The sequence below is a fragment of the Eleutherodactylus coqui genome, chromosome 2, assembly GCF_035609145.1.
Source record: "Eleutherodactylus coqui strain aEleCoq1 chromosome 2, aEleCoq1.hap1, whole genome shotgun sequence".
Lineage (NCBI taxonomy): Eukaryota > Metazoa > Chordata > Amphibia > Anura > Eleutherodactylidae > Eleutherodactylus > Eleutherodactylus coqui.
Window position 1 is genome coordinate 69,140,872 of NC_089838.1, and position 19,724 is coordinate 69,160,595.

At 39.4% G+C, this 19,724-nt stretch overlaps 1 protein-coding gene across 2 annotated transcripts in view; it reads left to right on the forward strand.

Moving 5' to 3' along the window:
* Positions 1–19,143, forward strand: part of LCP2 (lymphocyte cytosolic protein 2) — a 93,099-nt gene extending 73,956 nt beyond the window's left edge. For both annotated transcript variants that reach the window (XM_066591094.1, XM_066591095.1), the window contains 9 exons: positions 1,811–1,888; positions 3,975–4,005; positions 5,206–5,224; positions 6,182–6,290; positions 8,327–8,388; positions 8,661–8,737; positions 10,898–10,975; positions 16,564–16,713; positions 17,341–19,143. In XM_066591094.1, coding sequence (XP_066447191.1) covers positions 1,811–1,888; positions 3,975–4,005; positions 5,206–5,224; positions 6,182–6,290; positions 8,327–8,388; positions 8,661–8,737; positions 10,898–10,975; positions 16,564–16,713; positions 17,341–17,469 — 733 coding nt within the window. In that variant the 3' untranslated portion in view covers positions 17,470–19,143. The remainder of the gene's footprint in view (positions 1–1,810; positions 1,889–3,974; positions 4,006–5,205; positions 5,225–6,181; positions 6,291–8,326; positions 8,389–8,660; positions 8,738–10,897; positions 10,976–16,563; positions 16,714–17,340) is intronic.
* Positions 19,144–19,724: the final 581 nt, after the last annotated feature.

A 19,724-nucleotide genomic window follows, 5' to 3' on the forward strand; every position in this document is an offset into this window, starting at 1 on the left:
CAGTCTTTCTTCTTTCAAGCACTGCCTGTTGATCCGGTCTGGCATGTTACGGTATACTGTGCTTAAATCCATATACAGGACATCCTAGTTTGCCTTGCAAACTAATTATTTTAATGCAGCAATGTAAATGGAAAAGTAAGACATTACATAGTAGCCATCCAAGTCAGAGTCATTTGACTCCAGTGGATGAATGAGAAATCAGCAGCGCTAGAAATTGAATTGAATGGTGCATGCCTCATAGGATTGTTTCCAAAATCCCTGTACAATCCAAATGAACAATGGTCCAGGTAGCAATGCAATCCGAGATCTAAAGCTTAAAAAATGTCTCTGTGAAGAACTGAAACATTGTATGGGTTAAGAAAGGATCTTGCTTTGGAGTGTTGCCTGCATCTCTGTACAAGTGGATTCCAGGCGATGATGGTCCTCACTGGACAAAGCTCTGTCCTTTAAGCTACAGAGCTATTTCTGAGAATATGATATGATTATGATTCCTCTCTACCAGTCTAACTTTCCATAATCCAGGTGTCCTCTTATACGGCATAACAATATATATCTATCTCATATTATCTATCTAATTATCTATTTATCTATCTATCTATCTTATCTATCTAATATCTATCTCATTATCTATCTATCTGACTATCTATCTATCTGACTATCTATCTCATATCTAGCTATATCCTATTTCATATCTATCTATCTATCTCATTATCTATCTATCTATATCCTATTTCACATCTATCTATCTATCTATCTATCTATCTATCTATCTATCTATCTATCTACTGTATCTATCTATCTAATATCTATTTCATATCTATCTCTCTCATATCTATCTATATCCTATTTCATATCTATCTATCTCAGCTATCTATATCCTATTTCATATCTATCTATCTTATCTATCTAATATCTATCTTATTATCTATCTGACTATCTATCTATCTCATATCTATCTATCTATCTGACTATATCTGATATCTATCTATATCCTATTTCATATCTATCTATCTATCTCATATCTATTTATCTATCTATCTATCTACCTTATCTATCTAATATGTATCTCATTATCTATCTATGACATATCTATCTCATATCTATCTATCTGACTATCTATCTATCTCATATCTATCTATATATCTATCTATCTATCTCATATATATCTATATCCTATTTCATATCTATCTATCTATCTATCTATCTATCTATCTATCTCATATCTATCTCATTATCTATCTATCTATCTATCTATCTATCTATCTATCTCATATCTATCTATATCCTATTTCATATCTATCTATCTATCTATCTATCTATCTATCTATCTATCTATCTCATATCTATCTATATCCTATTTCATATCTATCTCCTATCTATCTATCTATCTATCTACTGTATCTATCTATCTAATATCTATCTCATATCTATCTATATCCTATTTCATATCTATCTATCTATCTATCTATCTCATATCTATCTATCTATCTATCTACTGTATCTATCCATCTAATATATATCTCATATCTATCTATATCCTATTTCATATCTATCTATCTATCTATCTATCTCATATCTATCTATATATCTATCTATCTATCTCATATCTATCTATCTATCTATCTATCTATCTATCTCATATCTATCTCATTATTCATCTATCTATCTATATCCTATCTCATATCTATCTATCTATCTATCTATCTATCTATCTATCTATCTATCTATCTATCTATCTATCTATCGATCTATCTATCTATCTATTGCATATGTATATATGTGTAGATAATAGTAACAAATATATGTTTAGGCCTCCTGGAAAGCCAGAACATTTGAGGAAACCTGTAATGTCAAGTCCGGCTTCAGCAATAAAGTCAAGCTATCCAAGGTAATAATGATACTGAAAGAATCATCATTAAGAAATTCCATTGAATTTATGGCGCATGGATATTTTTACCTTTCCTTGGATCAATAAGGGATGACTAAGCTCTCAAGTATACCCATACTCTTTTCTTTCATCCACATCCACTCTTATCCCTTGGTCTTTCTATGTCCTTTTTCAACAGTACTATGTGACTTTTCTTGTTAGATACTTATCAGTCTATGTGCCATACTTTGTCCATAAAATACATTGAGAATATTAATGTAAAAGAGACACAGGTCTATCAAGTCCAACAGGATTGATCTAATACGAAGCAAAAGTCTATTTGATGCAGTTGCCAATTACCACATACTAATTGAAATAAAAGGGGACAAATGTGGCTGAGTTGGGAGCACCACTGCTATAAGGTGAATGAGTAGCTGGGAGGACAGAAATGGTGTTAGAGTACCGAACACGATATTCAAAAAATAATCATAAATTGGGACAGCCGATTCCAACTCCCATTGAAATCAATGGGGATTAAATTAGCCTCACCAATGTACGTTCTTTCATTCTTTTCAATTATTTGCAATGTTGGGAACCTAGGTTCTAATCCAATCTAGGATAACACCTGCTTGAAATGCTCCATCTTGATGTTGCAGTTGGACATATTTGGACCTACAACTCCAGCACTGCCAAGCAGTTGTGCTAACAAGTGAGCCACCACACTTGTTTGTTTTTGCTCCTGAAGAGAAGAGCAACAAGAATAAACACCAATAGAACATAAAAACCCCATCCTGATGTTGCCCATTATTTGAACATAGAACTCCAGTGCTGTAAGGCAGCAACACTAACAACTGAGCCACCATGCTTGGCCTTTCTTTTCTGGAGGAAGAGACAAAGAAAGTGAGAAGTTCTTGCAGATGTTGTCCTTGGACAGATTTAAACTTAGAAATCCATCACTGCAAGACAACAGTGCTGATGACTTAGTCACCATACCTATTCGTCCTTCTTCTCTTTCTTTCTTTATCTTCTTCCTCCTACTCCAGAGCAGAAGGAGAAAAGAGGGAAGTGAATGAAAAGGAGAAGGACAAGAAAAAGAGGAAAATGTAGGAGAAGGAGGAGAAAGGGAAGAAGGAGATGGAGAATAAGAAAATGGTTGTTCTCATCGTAATTCTCTCCTTCTTCTCCTTCAAAAAAGAAAAAGCAGGATGGAAGATGCTTGGTGGCTCAGTGGCTAGCATTGTTGCCTTGTAGTGCTGGGGTTCTAGGTTCATTGATGATTACGGACAACATCAACATGGATGTTCTCTTCATGTTGGTTACTCTTGTTCTTCTCCTTCTTCTTGAGAAGGGAGGTGTCTCGGTTGTCAGTGCTGAAATTCTAGCTTCAAATCTGTCCAAGTGCAACATCTGGATGGAGCATTTGATGGGATTTGAACCTAGGGCCCCAGCACTGAAAGGCAACAGTGCTAACAACTGAGCCATGTGCATAATATTTAAGATTAATATTTACATGTATATATATATATATATATATATATATATATATATATATATATATATATATATATATATATAATTAGCATATAACACTATTACCTCTATGCCTGGTCCACATTTTACCTCCATACAGTAATTAAATATTATCTTCACACTATTACCGAACAAGCTGCACTGTTTCTATAACTTGGGAGCAGGGCACACAGTGTAACTCTCTATGCTAGACTGTTTCTGTAACATCTATTGACTTCTATAAGAGTTACATAAACAGCCTATTGCAATGTGCCAGATTGTTTGTGTAATTTTCAACCACTCCCGACCACAGCGCACAGCCATTCCAGAAGTGATCGTGGCCACAGTTTGAGATAGGCGCGGGTCTCAGAGGTGGAACTCACACCTATCAGACTTTTATGGTGAATGGCAGACACATACAAGTCCTATATTCAGTGTACTTTTATTGATATGTTAGTGTACAATCCCCGTATAAAGTCATTAATAAATAGACTAAAAAGAAGGGGGCCCCAAATTGACCCCTGTTGTACTTCAAAGCTGTGTCCCATCTGCGTATGTTCTATAATATTAACCATGTATCTCCCTTCCTTTCTTGTAGTCTTATTTCAGATGTGGAAGACACTCTTTCTGTGAGTATACACTGTAGCCGTTAACCATTAGTTTATGTAGACTTTATATCTTTCAGTGGATAACGGATTATATTGCCTTTGGTATTTTGCATGTTATAACCTGTGCTAGATGGGTAGAAACATTTCTGCAAACTCTTTTTTTTTAAGTGAATGCGACAAACTTGCAGCCTGTGAAGATACCCGTACTATGATGATTGTTGTTCATGAGAGCCTATATTAATGTGGCTACTACATGCATTAATCACTATGTAGCTATTATAATATGGACAGCTTTGTAACAATTAAATATACAGACTTTGATGGTAGAAAGAGTACCAAAACAATAATTCTGCCTATGGCTCCATTTTTATTAGCCATAATAATGCAAAAATGTGGCAACCATAGCTGTAAAAGCTCTATTACTAAGTAGACATAAAAGATCTGTGCCTTGGATAGTGCTACTGTTTATGTTCACTGCTCATAATCTCCTATTTACCATCCAAGTCCCGTATTCAGCCTAATATTAAAATTAGTTTCATGGCTTTTACTTTCAAGATGTAGCCGCCTTTACTGCAGATTACTGGGCTGGCAGCAGCATTTGTCACAACTAGAACTTCTCTTCCTGACATCAATGCTCTGCAGCTACTGAATGACAATGCCCCAGCCTGCCATGTCTTCTGCATCCTCAGGACCTGGACGGGCAGAGAACAAGTGTATTTTGTGTGCGTGCCTGTGCAAATATTTGCACAGGCACTGCTCGTTCACATGGGCGGGGGAATCACCCCGCCCTGATTTAAATGGCTATTTAGCCAAATGAGGTAATGGTGCACGCGGGTATGCGCGGTGTTTTGTGCGTACCTGCACGTATATATGTGTGTGTTTGTGCACCTTCCATGAACCTCTATCGGCCTCTTTTGAGCGTACATACGCACAAAATAGAGCAGGTCTTTTTTGTGGCGCAAAAAAAAAATAAATGAGAATGAAGCCACTGAAATCAATGGGTTCTATTCTCCACGTCTTTGTGCTGGATTTTCCTGCATGCAAGAACGCTCTAAAACACGCTCATCTGAAGGAACCTCAGGCAGGAAAGCTTCTTTTTGGAATGAGATGTTTATAAGGCACATATGTATGCGATCTTTGGCTACAAGTGCTGCAGAGGTATTGGTCTATCTTCCTTATTTGCATATTTTAAATTATACATTGTTCTATGCTTGTTTGCAGCTCGAGGAAAATGGTACGGGTAAGTGCAGACCTTTTTCTAAGTATATCCATGTGTGTGTTGAGGAACATTGCATATTTTTTAAGTCTCTCACCCAGCCAGCCAGAATCCTACAATAGATTGATAAGGGGCAAAAGCCACAGAGCCGCTGTCTGTACATGGTGATCTGTTCCTTCTGGAGAAGACTCTGGCTATGGCCTATATTCCCAGTAATTGTTACAAGGACTGTTAAAGGCCAAACATTAACTGATTGGGAAGCTGACTTCCTATAGGTTACATTGTAAAATCATTATACTATCTCCCATTTGCACAGTAAGGGCTAATGCCCACGGATGGATTATCGCAGCGGAATTCACGGTTAGACACCCGCCACAAATTCTGCAGCAATATGCATCTATAGACATGCTATGGTCAACGATTCTCCCATGCCCATGAGTGGAAATCAACTGTGATTTTCTGCTCGTGGGGGAGAATTGCAGTCAATGGAAGCCGTCCATGCCACAATACTTTTGCTGTTATAATGCCTTCTTAGTGGACTTTAAAAATGGTACCTACTTAATGCCCCCAGTTGAATATAGTGTCCGTTTCATGTCCTTGAATCAGTAATGGTGACCCTTCCTGCCCTTGGTTAGTTATGTTGCCCACTTAGTACCCACTCACTCAGTAATAGTGCTACCAATCAGTATTTCTGCCCCCAGTTAGTGCCCTTATTCAGTGATAATGCCTATTAGTGCCCTTATTAACTATTGCTCCTTCAGTAGTGCCCCTTATTTCCTACTAGTACCACATTATAGTAATGCTATGACGTCACTCACGCACAATAATATGTGTAGCTGCCAACGGCTAGAGGGCCACATTCTGGAGGCCCAATAGCCACATGCAGCTCTCAAACCACTGATTGGGGAACACTACTCTAAACTACTGATATCATCAAGCTGCTTACTTCTGTTTTTTTTTGCTTTGCTTTAATTATTTTAGGTTCCCGAAGATTGTTTCCTCACCACTCCAACACATTTCCTTCAACATCTCCAAAACTGTTCACCAGAAATATGGTTTCAGGGTCCAACACTCTGCCGACTCCAGATATGTATGTGTACACTGTACAGATATGTTTCTACAGTGCATTGTGTGTATTTTGCATTCTATTCAATAGTTTTATATCTTTTCTTCAGAATTAGTTTTTGATGGGTGGGGATTATGTATATTATCATCATGTATCAAGTCTTTATTTCTAGAGATGAGTGAGCACCCAAATGCTCGGGTCCGCGTTATTCGAGTCGAGCTTTTCGTAAAATTTGAGAGCTCTACTCGAGTAACGAACCCCATTGACTACAATGGGAGACTTGAGCATTTTTGTATGTGGAACGCTGGGTGCCGAGCTTTTTTTTTTTTTTTCTCTAGGTTCGTCCTCTCTGTGTGTTTGTGTCTCTCTCTCTCTCTCCAGCCAGCCAGCCCAAAAAATTGCTAATGACGCGCGCTGCGTTGCGGTGGGGAGGGGCCAAAACAGGCACGTCACAGCGGGAAGGAGCCAAAAACTGGGGCGGGGTCGAACACGGCTTGATGCTCGTTCGAGTAACGAGCACCATCGAGTACGCTAATACTTGAATGAGCATCAAGCTCGGCAGAGTATGTTCGGTCAACTCTATTTCTTTTGTTTGAGAGCTTTGCTTGCACTCATTCAATGGGAACCTTTCATGTTCACTTCTAATGGTTGACAATATGTCCTGGTCATGCGATGGTCATACCGATACACTTCTACACCCCGATGTGACTAACACAAGAGAAAGACAGATCTTGATCCTCTGGAAGTAAATATAGAAGATCCCAACTTGTTGACTGCAAACACAAATCGTGTAAGGAATTAGTGAAGAAAGTAGAGATGAGCGAGCGTACTCGCTAAGGACAAATACTCGAGCAAGTACTGCCTTTTGCGAGTACCTGCCAGCTCGTCTCAAAAAATTTGGGTGCCAGCGGAGGGCGGGGAGCGGCGGGGGAAAGCTGGGAGGAACGGGGGGGGGGGGAGATCTCTCTGTCTCTCTCCCCCAACCCCCCCCCCCCCCCGCCCCCCCTGCTCACTCCCGCAACTCACCGCTCACCCCCGCCGGCACCTGAATCTTTTGAGACGAGCGGGCAGGTACTCGCAAAAGGCAATACTCTCTCGAGTATTTGCCCTTAGCGAGTATGCTCGCTCATCTCTAGAAGAAAGCCTTATAATTTTTTATTATCAAAAGTATAATCTGTATTACGTCAACTGTAAGGGCTCATTCACACGGGCGTATTTGCACCACGTATTACATATGCGTATATTGCACGTGTAATACGTGGTGAATAGAGTCAATGAAAGTAAATGGATTTTCATTGATCCATTCACACTTGAGTGTAGTCATTACGTATGTCATGCGCATGAGAAAAATCACAGCATGCTCTATTTTATCACGTATTACACGGGCAAGAGCCCTATTCTCTATGGGCACGTATAATACGCAATGCATACGCAATGCCAACGCAAGTACTATTGTAGCAGTTGCATGTTTCATGCATGTTGCTAGGAAACATGTTAATGAATTAAAAAAAAAAAACTGGAAGAACAACATTGTAGGTTATTTTCCCTGCTTGGGCATGCACAATCATACACTGGGAAATTGAATTAATACACAATTGCAACGCTCCTGGTTAAGCCCCACTCTCCTAATTGTCTGCCATCCATTTCCTAAACATCCAGAACTCTCCTTAAAAAGATCTCTACCCCATAAGGCAGAGACCATTTTCCTTGTGTTAGGGAAATTTTTTTCCTTCCCAGTTTCAAATCTGGCAGTGAGGATAACTCCGTGGCTCAACACATCCCTGGTGGTTTAGTTTCTTGCAGTTCCTCATGCCCTGATTTGTTAGTGAACAGGAGCCCATCTGAAAAGTTGATGTGATGTACAGTCTAAGGCATATAGGAAAGACAGAACAGTAGCCTACTTCACACTGCATTTTACAATTCTGTATGTGGCATCTGTACAAAAGGTGTCACATAGCAAATATACATGTATACAGTATATATCTCATAGGATGTTAAAGTCTTAAATGGGTAGTAAGGAACTCAACTGGTTTTTAATACTGTGACCATGTGTCTTATAGGTCCCACAGTGCCAGTCCACTGCAAGGGCTTGGAGGCCTCCCATACCCCCCTTATAAACCAGGTACGCTTCATAATAATGAAAATCTTATGTTATAAGGCTCCACATCTCCGGTTTTTATATATTGTCCACTTCCTGAAGTACAACAATAAAATTGATCAGCACAACAACAAACGTTCATAAGACTAATAACATGAGATGTACCGTATGTATTATGATAACTTGCCATATTTCATTTGCTTTGTATAGTCCTTTGTACCCCCATAAGGTCTGTGTTTACATAAATATTACTGTATGCTTGTTCGCTGATTTTGAGTTCTATAATTGGTTTTCAGACGGAGTACCCAATGGTAGACCGCCAGCACCAATTCCTGTCACAAATATCCCATATAATGCAACACCTACAAATGATGTAAGAGATTTATATTATTCTTATTGAATACACAGATTGCTTCCAACAAAGCTTTGACTCTAATTACATTAAATTTGCTTAAATTAAAGGGGTTTTGTCATTAAAAAAAATTCTATACTCCCCTATTCCTCCCCAGGCAGACTCCTTATGGCATTTTCTCATCACTGATCTTTTCCAGTGCCCCCGGTCACCTCACCTCACCAGTCAGCTTGTTATAGAGCTTACATTCCTTACATCCTCCTTCCGGCAGGTCAGTGAAGGTCACATCCCTGGGACATAGCGTTCACTGGCTAGGAAGGAATGCTGATCTATTGCAGAGACAGCGGGCATGGGCAGTCTCTCCAATAGCTCGGCACTCCCTGCTAGGCTGTGAACTAGTGACGTAGCATACATTGCCGAGCAGGAAGATGACTGCCTGGGGATGAACGTAATGTCACAGGAAGCAGAAGAATCAGCCAGCTGGAGGTGATGTGACCCTTCCCCCAGGGACTGCAGGAGACAGGAAAAGACCAGCGAGCAGAAAATGCTGTAAGTAGACTGACAGGGAAGGAATAGGTGAGTATAGAATTTTTTTTTTAATGAAAGAACCCCTTTAAATTGGCTAGAAAATGTTTGCAACTAAATTTGTTGATAACAATGAAAAAAGTTACTTAAAAGGATTATATCGCCAAATCGTTTTTTACTAATTAAAACCAGGTAGAGAAACATTTTCCAATTTCTAATCTGTTTTTTTTGATTGTATCATTTTTTATTTTTTTCTCTAAACATGACTATGGGGGTGGACATCTTTCCTGAGCTAAATTTAGCAGCAATTATAGATATGCTTAGAGCAGCTTCACAGGCCATGGACACAATGGACTGGAGCTGGCCCACTGACGTGTATGGGAGACAATTCTATACATGACATAGGTAATTTTGCAGGGAGGGGGAGTAGATAGTAGATAGTTATAGCTTATTACCAATTGTGAATGGAAGATCCTGTGTTATCTACAAAGAGGTGTTGCCTGTGATGTTAGTGAGATAACTGCTGCAAAGTATAGGAAGTGACAGACAAATATTAGTCTCCGTGGTCAGTGTGACAAATGTAGGAGTTTAGGATGTTTTTAAACTATAGATTGTGACCAAACTTTTTAAAAAATCCCCCAAAATTCTTTAAAAATATGGTAGCACAAAAATGTAATTTATATAATAGGTCAATAGGTAACTTAGAATTACATACTTCTGCACTTATTATATTATCTCGAAGGGCAGTATACATTGAAGTTTACATTGTGAGATTCTACTTCCATATTTGTAGTAGTGCACCTTATATGTGGTGTGAATTTAGATGTAGAATCATTTTTGTGCCAGTTTTTTGATGCTATGTCTGAATATAGAGTAACAGTGAATACCAAAGCTTACGATGTCATCATAAATTGGGTCCACACAGAGAAATATGCAATTTTGTTTTGCATACTAATTATGTAAAATCCCCGTAATGATGTACAGTGTGTGTTAGGAAAGCAGATACATCAAAAGGACAAAAGAGAACATATGACAATTTATTATATGTATTGGAGAGGAAACAGCAGCACAGACTAAGGAGGGCATTATGGAAAACTGCGATGAGACTTTGAGCATAGCATGTGTTGATCATTTCATCATTCTTTGTTTTCATGATGATACATTGTAGAATATAGAGTACATCACCCTAAATAATGGCTTACCGTGATCAGAAAATCCTTTGATTCCAATGTGATTTTAATCTCTGTTTTTTCAGGGTTTTTTTATTTTGCTTAAAGGGGCTGTACAAGTTGTAGGTCTAGTGTAAAACCAGTTCCCCAAGCAGTAACATAACAAATAGGCTCGTACTCACGTCTCCCTACTCCTGCTGTGCCCCACGATCGATCACTGAGCTTTATCATTAACTCAGGAACCAATGACATCCTGTAAACTGGAGTGGCAGCCTGTAAGTGTGACGTCAGAGGGGAGACCAGGAGGAGTTGCGTATGATTCAGCAGGAGCTGGGAGAGGTGAGTAAAAACCTTATTTGTTATGTTACTGCTTGGGGATCTGGTTTTACATTGGATCTAGAACTTGGACAACCCTTTAAATAAAGTATAGTATTTATCTGAATGTTGTCCTTTTTGTACTTTATACATTAATCAGTATGTATTTTAGGGTATTTGTTCAGAACAGTGGTATCTGGGTAATATGTCAAGAAGGGATGCAGAGAATGCTTTGAGATCTATCAACAAGGTAGGACAATGGATGCGTTTTCTATCATTTCATTCTACTAATTTCATTATTTCACAATTGGCTACATTACAAGAAGATTTGGTAATAATTAGAGATGAGCGATCGTACTCGGATAAGCGGTACTCGCTCGAGTAATTGGCTTTATCCGAGTATCACTGTGCTCGGGGCTAAAGATTCGGTTGCCGCTGCGGCTGACAGGTGAGTCGCAGCGGGGAGCAGGGGAGAGCGGGCGGGAGAGAAAGATCTTACCTCCGTTCCTCCCCGCTCTCCCCTGCAGCTCCCCGCTCCGTGCCGGCACCCGAATCTTTAGCCCCGAGCACAGCGGTACTCGGATAAAGCCAATTACTCGAGCGAGTAGTGCTTATCCGAGTACGCTCGCTCATCTCTAGTAATAATATACTTTATATTTAAACTTATATTAAACTTTTTAACCTAAAACAAATTCAAAAATACATTTCACAAGTACTTTTACGTGTCACTTAAAGAGGACATACCAGCTCTACTGACATTTTTTTTCAGTAAATACTTACATTCACCATAGTAAAACAATTCGAGGGCATCTGTTCCAAGGGAATGTTTACATGTAGTGAATACACTCTGCTTTCTTCACTGTGGAATTGCGCATAGAAAATCTAATCATGTTATAGCACCAGCAAAGAGGATGAGACTTTATCAAATCTCATCCACACATTGCAAAAAAATCTGTAGCATAAATTGACCCGTGGTGCGGATTTTAAGTCCACAGCATGTCAGTTTTCGTTGAGGTCTTTCAGTATAAATGTCATCACTTTCAATGGACAGGGTGAAAACCATGGTGAATCCACAGCAAGATTTGTGACAAAGCCACATTTAAATGATATGTATCAACTACAACACCAGTCAAATGTTTTACAACATCTCAATTTTTTCAGTATTTTTGATGTTAACACAGTTCAAGTCAAGCAAAACATAAAATGGTTCAAAGGTTCATAAGTAAGTTAAAAACCTAAAATTATTATAAAAATTTTAACCTGGAATGCAACAATAGTCTGAATTTATGATTTTTACTAAAGGGCTCTTTTCAGGGAACATATCAGGGACAGCTACTCTGCATCAAAAAAACCAAATTATGGTTTGAAATTGGATGCAAACTATTCCTACAGATGTCTCAACTTTTGTAGATTACTTTAAAATCCTCTGATTCTATATAAACAATGTTGGGACAGGCTACATTACAGCATCCTCTAGAGCAGGATGTAGACAGTGTTGCTCTTCATAATGGCATGAAATGGGCAATTAACCAAAGGAAACAAACAATTATAACCCTTAGAAGTGTAGATTTGGCCTACAGAGAAATTGCCAAGAAAGTCAAGATGGCAGTCAGTACAGTTTCATATACCATTAAAAGACACTTGGAAACTGGAGGAAACTGACAGGAAGACGTCTGGCAGACCAAAGGCCACTGCAAAATCAGGTGGCAAGTTTTTAATAGTCAACAGTTTGCATGATCAGCGCCTTATGGCGCAAAATATTCAAGCACGGCTTATTGCAGCTTATTTCACCTGTGAAGAGAAGACTTCTATCTGCAGGTTTGACAGGTAGAGTATGAGTATTAAAGCCACTGCTAAGATTGCAAAATAAAAAAAGACTTGCAAAATAAAAAAAGAAGAAGCACCTCCAGTGGACTACTGAAGAGTGGAAGATGGTCTTATGGACTGATGAATCAAAATTTGACATCATTGGTACATCATGCAGGGTTTTTACAAGTCATCAAGTAGGTGAAAGGATGGTTTCTGTGTGACTACAACTGTCAAACATGAGGCTCTTTTGTTGGATCCAGAGCTGGCAACTTCCACACATGACTGGCACACTGGACAAAAAGGACAACCACAGAATTTTGATATGCCATGCAATACCCTCTGCTGTACACCTAGTTGGTCAGGGGTTCATATTACAGCAAAACAATGGTCCAAAACATACTTCTAGGATATGTCAGGATTACTTAAGAAGACAAGAAGAAGCCAGTAGGCTTAAAAGAATGGAATGGCCTGCACAATCTCCAGACTTTAACCCGATTGAGCTTGTTTAGGATGAACTGGGCAGAAGGGTGAAAGCAAAGCAACCTACAAGGGCAGCACATTTGTGGGAACTTCTGCAACAAAGTTGAGAAGAAATTTCTGAACAATATCTGAATGCATTTGTAGAAAAAATGCTTGAATTTTGTAAAGGTGTTATATCCGTTAAAGGTGACTACTTTGAAGGCCAGCTGCACATGGGGAGATTTGCATTGCGCCCCCGTATTCCACAGCAAGTACCACATATAGCATGCAATGGAAAAGCGCTTTTTCCTGCACACAAGTGAAAATCAATTGCGATTTTCTGCTCACCAAGGAAAAACTGCAGCATGCTCTATATTTGTGCGGTAAAGTCGCGGGACACGCGTCATTGCCTAACGGGGCGTGGGAAAATCTGTACTGTGCATGTCCGACGGCTGACTAGCCAGACCATCCACAGTACAGAAGAGTTCAAGAAAAAACAGGTACATGGGGTCACCGGCCAGGCACAGGGTTGGATTCCGCTGCAGGCTCCCGTATGTGGAGTCCAATCCGGTCATATGCAGGCGGCCAAAGAGTCAAAAATCTAGATTTGATTTGGTGAAACAAAACTAATCCATTCTTTTATTCATCTTGTTTATTTGATTCATGTTTTCAATTCCAAGTACAGTAAAGTTTGAGAGATTAAACTGTGGAAATATCAAAAAAACTGGAAATTTACGTGTTCTAAAAGTTTTGACCTTTAGTGTGCATTTTTTACTAATTAAAACCAGAAAGGGAAACATTTTCTCTTTTTCTAATCTGTTTTTATTTTCTGATAGTAGATTTTTTTATTCTGTTGTCTATACTTATGGGGCTGCTGTTTTTCCCGACCTATATTTAACAGCATGTAGAGCATGGGGATTATGCTTTATAGCAACTTCATAGGCCATTCACACAATGGACAGGAGCCGACTCATTGACTTGTTTATAATAGAAAGAGGTTGTCCCCAGGAGCACATATAAGTTCCCAATCAGGGCAGGACAACAAAAATGCAATAGCCGTGGCGGACCATGAACAAAGTCAATTCAAAATGAAATAACACAGCAGTACTTTTACGTGCAAAAAGTTAACAAGAAAATTTATTCTCCCATAGCAAAAAATTGGCAGCTACATTTCGACCTGTTGGTCTTTCTCAAGCTTTCTCAACATGTCAAAACATAGTTGCTATTTTTGGTATGGGAGAATAAAAATTCTTGTTAACTTTTTGCACCTACTAATGCTGCCGTGTTACTTCCTTTTTCATTGACTTGTTTGGGAGACTGTGCTAGACATGTTTGGTGATCTGTCATTTTGCAGGGGAGGGACTAGATAGTCACAGCTGATCACCTTGTGAATGGTGGATTATCTGTTATCTACATGTTGATATTACCTTTTGGCTAGTTTCACACAGGTGAGGGCAACATTGGGCCGGGATTCACGGCCCAATATTGCACTTTCCACCATGTGAAAGCCCCGTGGATGCAAGGCATTTTCATGTGAAAACAGCCTCGCATTACTGCGGGGAATCTCATCATCACATTGCTTCCAATGGGGCGGCAGCAGCGCGGCCCCATTAAAAGCAGTGTGAGAACTTCACAATCCTCTGTGACAGCAGCGGCAGGTAATTCCTTTATCTCTGCGGGGAATCCCTTCACCCCCGCTGCATTTGAAGGGATTCCCCATGGGGATAAAGGAATCCCCTGCAACTGCTGTCACAGAGGTTCACAAAGTTCTTCCATTGCTTACAATGGGGCCGGCGCTACCGATGCCAGGAAAATGGGTGGTGACCCTGTGGTCTCTGATTGGCAGGCAGCAGTCACCTGACTTCCACTGTCAACAGAGACCAAGAGAATTTGGGAGCTACAGCACGGGGCTGAGGAGAAATTTGTATTATTATTTTACCCAAATAATTTTGGGGGGATTTTTACATAATACATGCATTATCATACGGTAGCTTGAAGAATAATTAATGACATGTGGAGACAAACGATAGGTCGTCTGACCTCGAGCCAGAGTCTCCTGTATATAGTTCTTTCAACCAATATAAAATTGCAGGCAAAATTTAACAGATATCTTGACTTATAGAGAGTCTAATAAGAAAAGAATATATATAAGAATAAAAGAAAAAGAACAAAACATAATTCCAACAAATAACGCAGCCAGGGATTCCACATGACATTAAAATTGGGAAGGTTGTCATTAGCCCTAGCATAGATCTTCTCATAAGAGCTGTGATCCCCTACCATATCATGCAGTTCTTTGATATTGGAGGGTATGATGGACTTCCACTTCCTAGTTAATGTAAGCTTAGCAGACAGCAAAACGTGACAGGAGCACTGAATAGGTATACTATTGCAACCCAAGAGTAGCAAGGCACGTTTTGGGTTTTTACGTCCTACCGTATCCATTACGTCCTTGAGGGTCTGAAATACATCTTTCCAGTAGACTTGTATCAATGGGCAGTTCCAGAGAATGTGAAAAATCATAACCTCTTGTCCACACCCTCTCCAGCACATGTTGCTAGTATTAGAAAAACTATTTGCCAGTTTGGCCAGAGTGTAGTAGCATCTCCTCAGGACCTTGTCATGGGTTTGTAAGAGATTACATATGGTAGACCTGTTTGCCCATTCGAAGGGCAGGATCCATTGTTCTGGGGAAAAACATTCTCCCAAGTCCCTTTCACAATTCAACAAGTGACCTTTCTTTGTTAACTCCATATCTCCAGAAAATATTTTGTAACATCTCCTTGTAAAAGAGCTTTGTGTTGTCTGGAACTCAGAGAAGAGAAGTAGTAGAGTGTTTGGGAAAGTGTATTCCTCTATGTGGGTGTTATTTAAAAACAATTGTATTTGATAGTACGGATAAAATTCGCTAGTGGAGAGGTTAAATTTCTCCCTAAGAGTATGGAACGGAATCATCTTTTTACCATCTAGGAGATCAGAAACAAATTCAATACCCTCTCGAACCCACAACCCCATCGATAGGTTAGGAATGAAGTATGTAAGTATCACTATGAGCAGTTTGAGAGGTTTTCTTTCTGGGGCATGTTTAAGCTTGCGGCTGGGTTTGGGATATTCTCCGCTTTGTCATCTTGCAGGTCAATGAGTTTGACAGATCTTTCGGGCTTCTCTCTCACTGCTGGAATGCTTTTTTGTAACTTTACAAGACTGTAGCCATGCGGAGCTCAAGGAGATGCGTCGTCCTCGGTCTGGAGTCAGGTCCTACTCAACCGTTTTATTATTCTTACTCATTTGGATCTAATTTTAAAAATAACTTTGCAACCAGACAACCCCATAAGCACCTGGGTGGTTCCCGTGTATACAATTAATTTGGAAAGGGACCTAAAATTGACATTTATATTTGTTGATGCACCTTCTCAGCAATTAGATAGAGAGTTAGTAAGTGACTTTTTATGAACAGCATGGAAGATGGGAGTAGAAATGTATTTTTACCCACTATATCCATTCAATAAAGTACTGTCTTCATGTATTTTTATGTCTAAAATACTGATTTTTGTTTTTAATTTGTCATAGGACGGTACATTTCTGGTGAGAAATTGCTCTCAATCAACATTGTCCCAGCCGTATGTTCTCATGGTGTTGTATAGAAATAAAGTCTATAATATACGGATACGCTATAACCAGAATGATCAAGTCTACCTTTTAGGATCAGGAGGGCATGAGGTATAGCATTCCTTACTTTTTCTGTTTACACTGTCTTTAAGATGACTCTCCCCCTCCAGTTTTCACACCAAACTCTATACCAGGACCATGAGGGAAGGGGGTATATTACCTGTAGTTGTTCTTCTCCTCAACCATTGCGATTTATTGGTTCCAGGTCCTGTTTTCAGCCATCCAAGATGGCCAACATAATCTTCAGACTACCTAATCCCCACAGCACATTGGTAGTGTTAGACTATCAATGCACTACAACTGCTCTCTGATTGGCCAGAGCTGGTCAAATAATTAGCCCTGGCCAATGGGAGCAGTGCACAGTGTGTATTAGGTAGTTAGAAAATTGTTCTTGTTATTTTGGACAGATGAAAATGGGTATAAAATTACTGCACTGGGAAGCTAATGAATTTATGATGCAATGATAGTAGAAGAATTTGTTTTAAAATTAATTTATTGCTTAATGGAAGCTCTTTAGTTATACAAATCAGTTTTTAATATTGTTCTATGATTCTCTGAAAATCTAGAATATCTCTTAAATTAGCACCTTGCATTTTTAATTTTTTGACTTTATTGAATTTTCACAATCTAGCATCACCAACATTGTTACCTATTTTCTCTTTCATTTTTCCTCAACAGACTTTTGATTCTGTGTCTGACATCATTGACTACTTCCGTAAAATCCCTCTTCTTCTTATTGATGGCAAAGACCGAGGTTCAAGACAACACTGCAAACTTTCATGTATCGCTGACAGGACCTTTATTTAGTGATTTACTGTAATGCTTTAAGTCGTATTGTTTTACTTCTGTCAACCTTGTTGTAAAAGTGTATTAGACATACTGTTTTACGCAGAGCGGACTATTCCGCAACAGCGTTATGGAATATGCGTCCTTTAATTCAACATTTAATCCACACCGCTAACTGCAGATTTTGATGCAGATTTACTAGAAAATTTAGCTATTTTCAATTCTGCACCAAAATCCACATGTTGGCAGTGCAAATTTTGGTGCTGAATATTCAGCAGGACAGCATATTTTGCAGCGCTTTTGCTGAATATTCCATTCTGTGTGAAAGGCCCCTAAGGCCGCCTGCACACGAGCAGAAATTCTGCGGCTGGGTTTTTCCGCGAAATTTCCGCCGCTGGAAGCCTGCATAGGATTGCGTTAACAAACGCAATCCTATGCAGACGGCCGTGATTTGGCCGCGCGAAATATCGCGCGTCAAACAAATTGCGGCAAGCTCTATCTCTGCGAGCCCCGCACAGAAATGTCACTCACCCACCGACGGCTCTGGTCTGCGCATGCGCCGGCTGCTGGGCAAGCCGGCACTTCAAACAGCCGGGGCCAGCGGGCGCGGGGGAGTACGCACTGGTCCCTGCAAGCGCTCAGGTCGGGTCCCGCAGCGAGAATCCTCGCCGCCGGATCCGACCTGCCCGTCTGCAGGCAGCCTAAGTCTATTGAAATTTTTAAGTTTTTCAGACTTGACCAATTCTAATATTCTGTTCTTTGTAGACTAGAGACCAGCTTACACTAAACATCATTAATTGCATTCACCAATTAGCAGTATCAGTTTGTTCATTCAGACTTCTCTTTCCACCTGATGAACACATTGGAGATCATTCCTATTTTTATAGATATCACAGTTCCTAAAAAATCATTTTGTATTTGTTTGGTGTTTTACCATATTTATGTGCAATGACGCCGCTGAAATCAATGCTCAGGAAACCTAGCTCTCTCCATTGAAGATTGTTGGAGTTATGTAAGGAGCTGAGCACATTTCTGTTCTCTTTCTATAACTCCCATAGACTTTCCCTTTTATAGAAAACACTTATACCTGCCGAAGTAGAGAAACTATCTAAAAAAGAGTCTTTTCCACATTGGGGTAGATTCCCTCTACTTTTTGGCTTTCTGTTTCTGTTCCTTTGTGTCTCTGAGAGATGGAATTAAATGGAATAAAATTGACTGTTTTACCACCATTGATTTCAATGGGGTATTTAAAAATAGAAAGAAGATGGAAAGTTTTCGGTTTGCTTCTGTTCTGTTAGGTTTCTGTTTTTTAATCCCAACAAATATCCTCTGCAGACTTCATTATGTGTTTCATTTAAACAAAAAAAGGGTGGAAGAAAATGTAAAGCTTTCCATTTGGTTACCATTTTTTTTTAAAAACCCATTGAAATCAATGGTAGTAAAAACAGATCTGTTTCATTCCATTTTAATTGGGTCTCTCTGCTACAAAAACAAAAAGCCAAAACAGATTAAATGCTAGTGTGAATCCAGTCCGGAAGTTTGGAGAACAAAGCTTCCTGTCGCCTACTAACGGATTAATATCTAACGGCATAATGTAGTATTTATTGCTATACACAGTAATCGTTAAATATTCCTGCTTGTAAGGTACTGCTCATTTGATCACCGTTGATATTAAATCACTTGTGAAAATTAACATTACATCCAAATATTTTCAATGATTATGATACTTATAGTAATAATATAATTCCTTCTGATGGAAAGTACTGCTGTGGTCACAGACCTGGGTTGACAATCAGACCCATAGGTTTCTGGTGAGTTACACAGTCGGCGGCCCTTGTTAAATTCTATATTTTTACTCTGCAAACTGAGGGCATCTTCAGATGATCGTATTTGCGCACGTTTGTGTGCGCGTATATTTTAATGCGCAGAAAATAGAACTCATTGATGTCAATGCACAGGAAAACAGAGAAGGTCCAGCGTTGGGTAAAAAGCTTTTAGTCTTTATTAAACGATCCAGACAGACATGAAAGTATAGAGAGCATATGTAAGGAAATTACCACAAGAGAGGACGCAAGAAGATTCCTAGAGGATCTGGATAAGTTGGTGGCTTGGGCAGAAAAGTAGTAAGTGAGGTTTAACACTGATAAATGTAAAGTTACACACATGGACAGGGAAATACATGTCACCATTACACACTTATATGGGAAACCACTGGGAAACGCTCACATGGAAAAGGACTTGGGGGTTTTAGTTAACAGTAAGCTTAACTGGAGCAA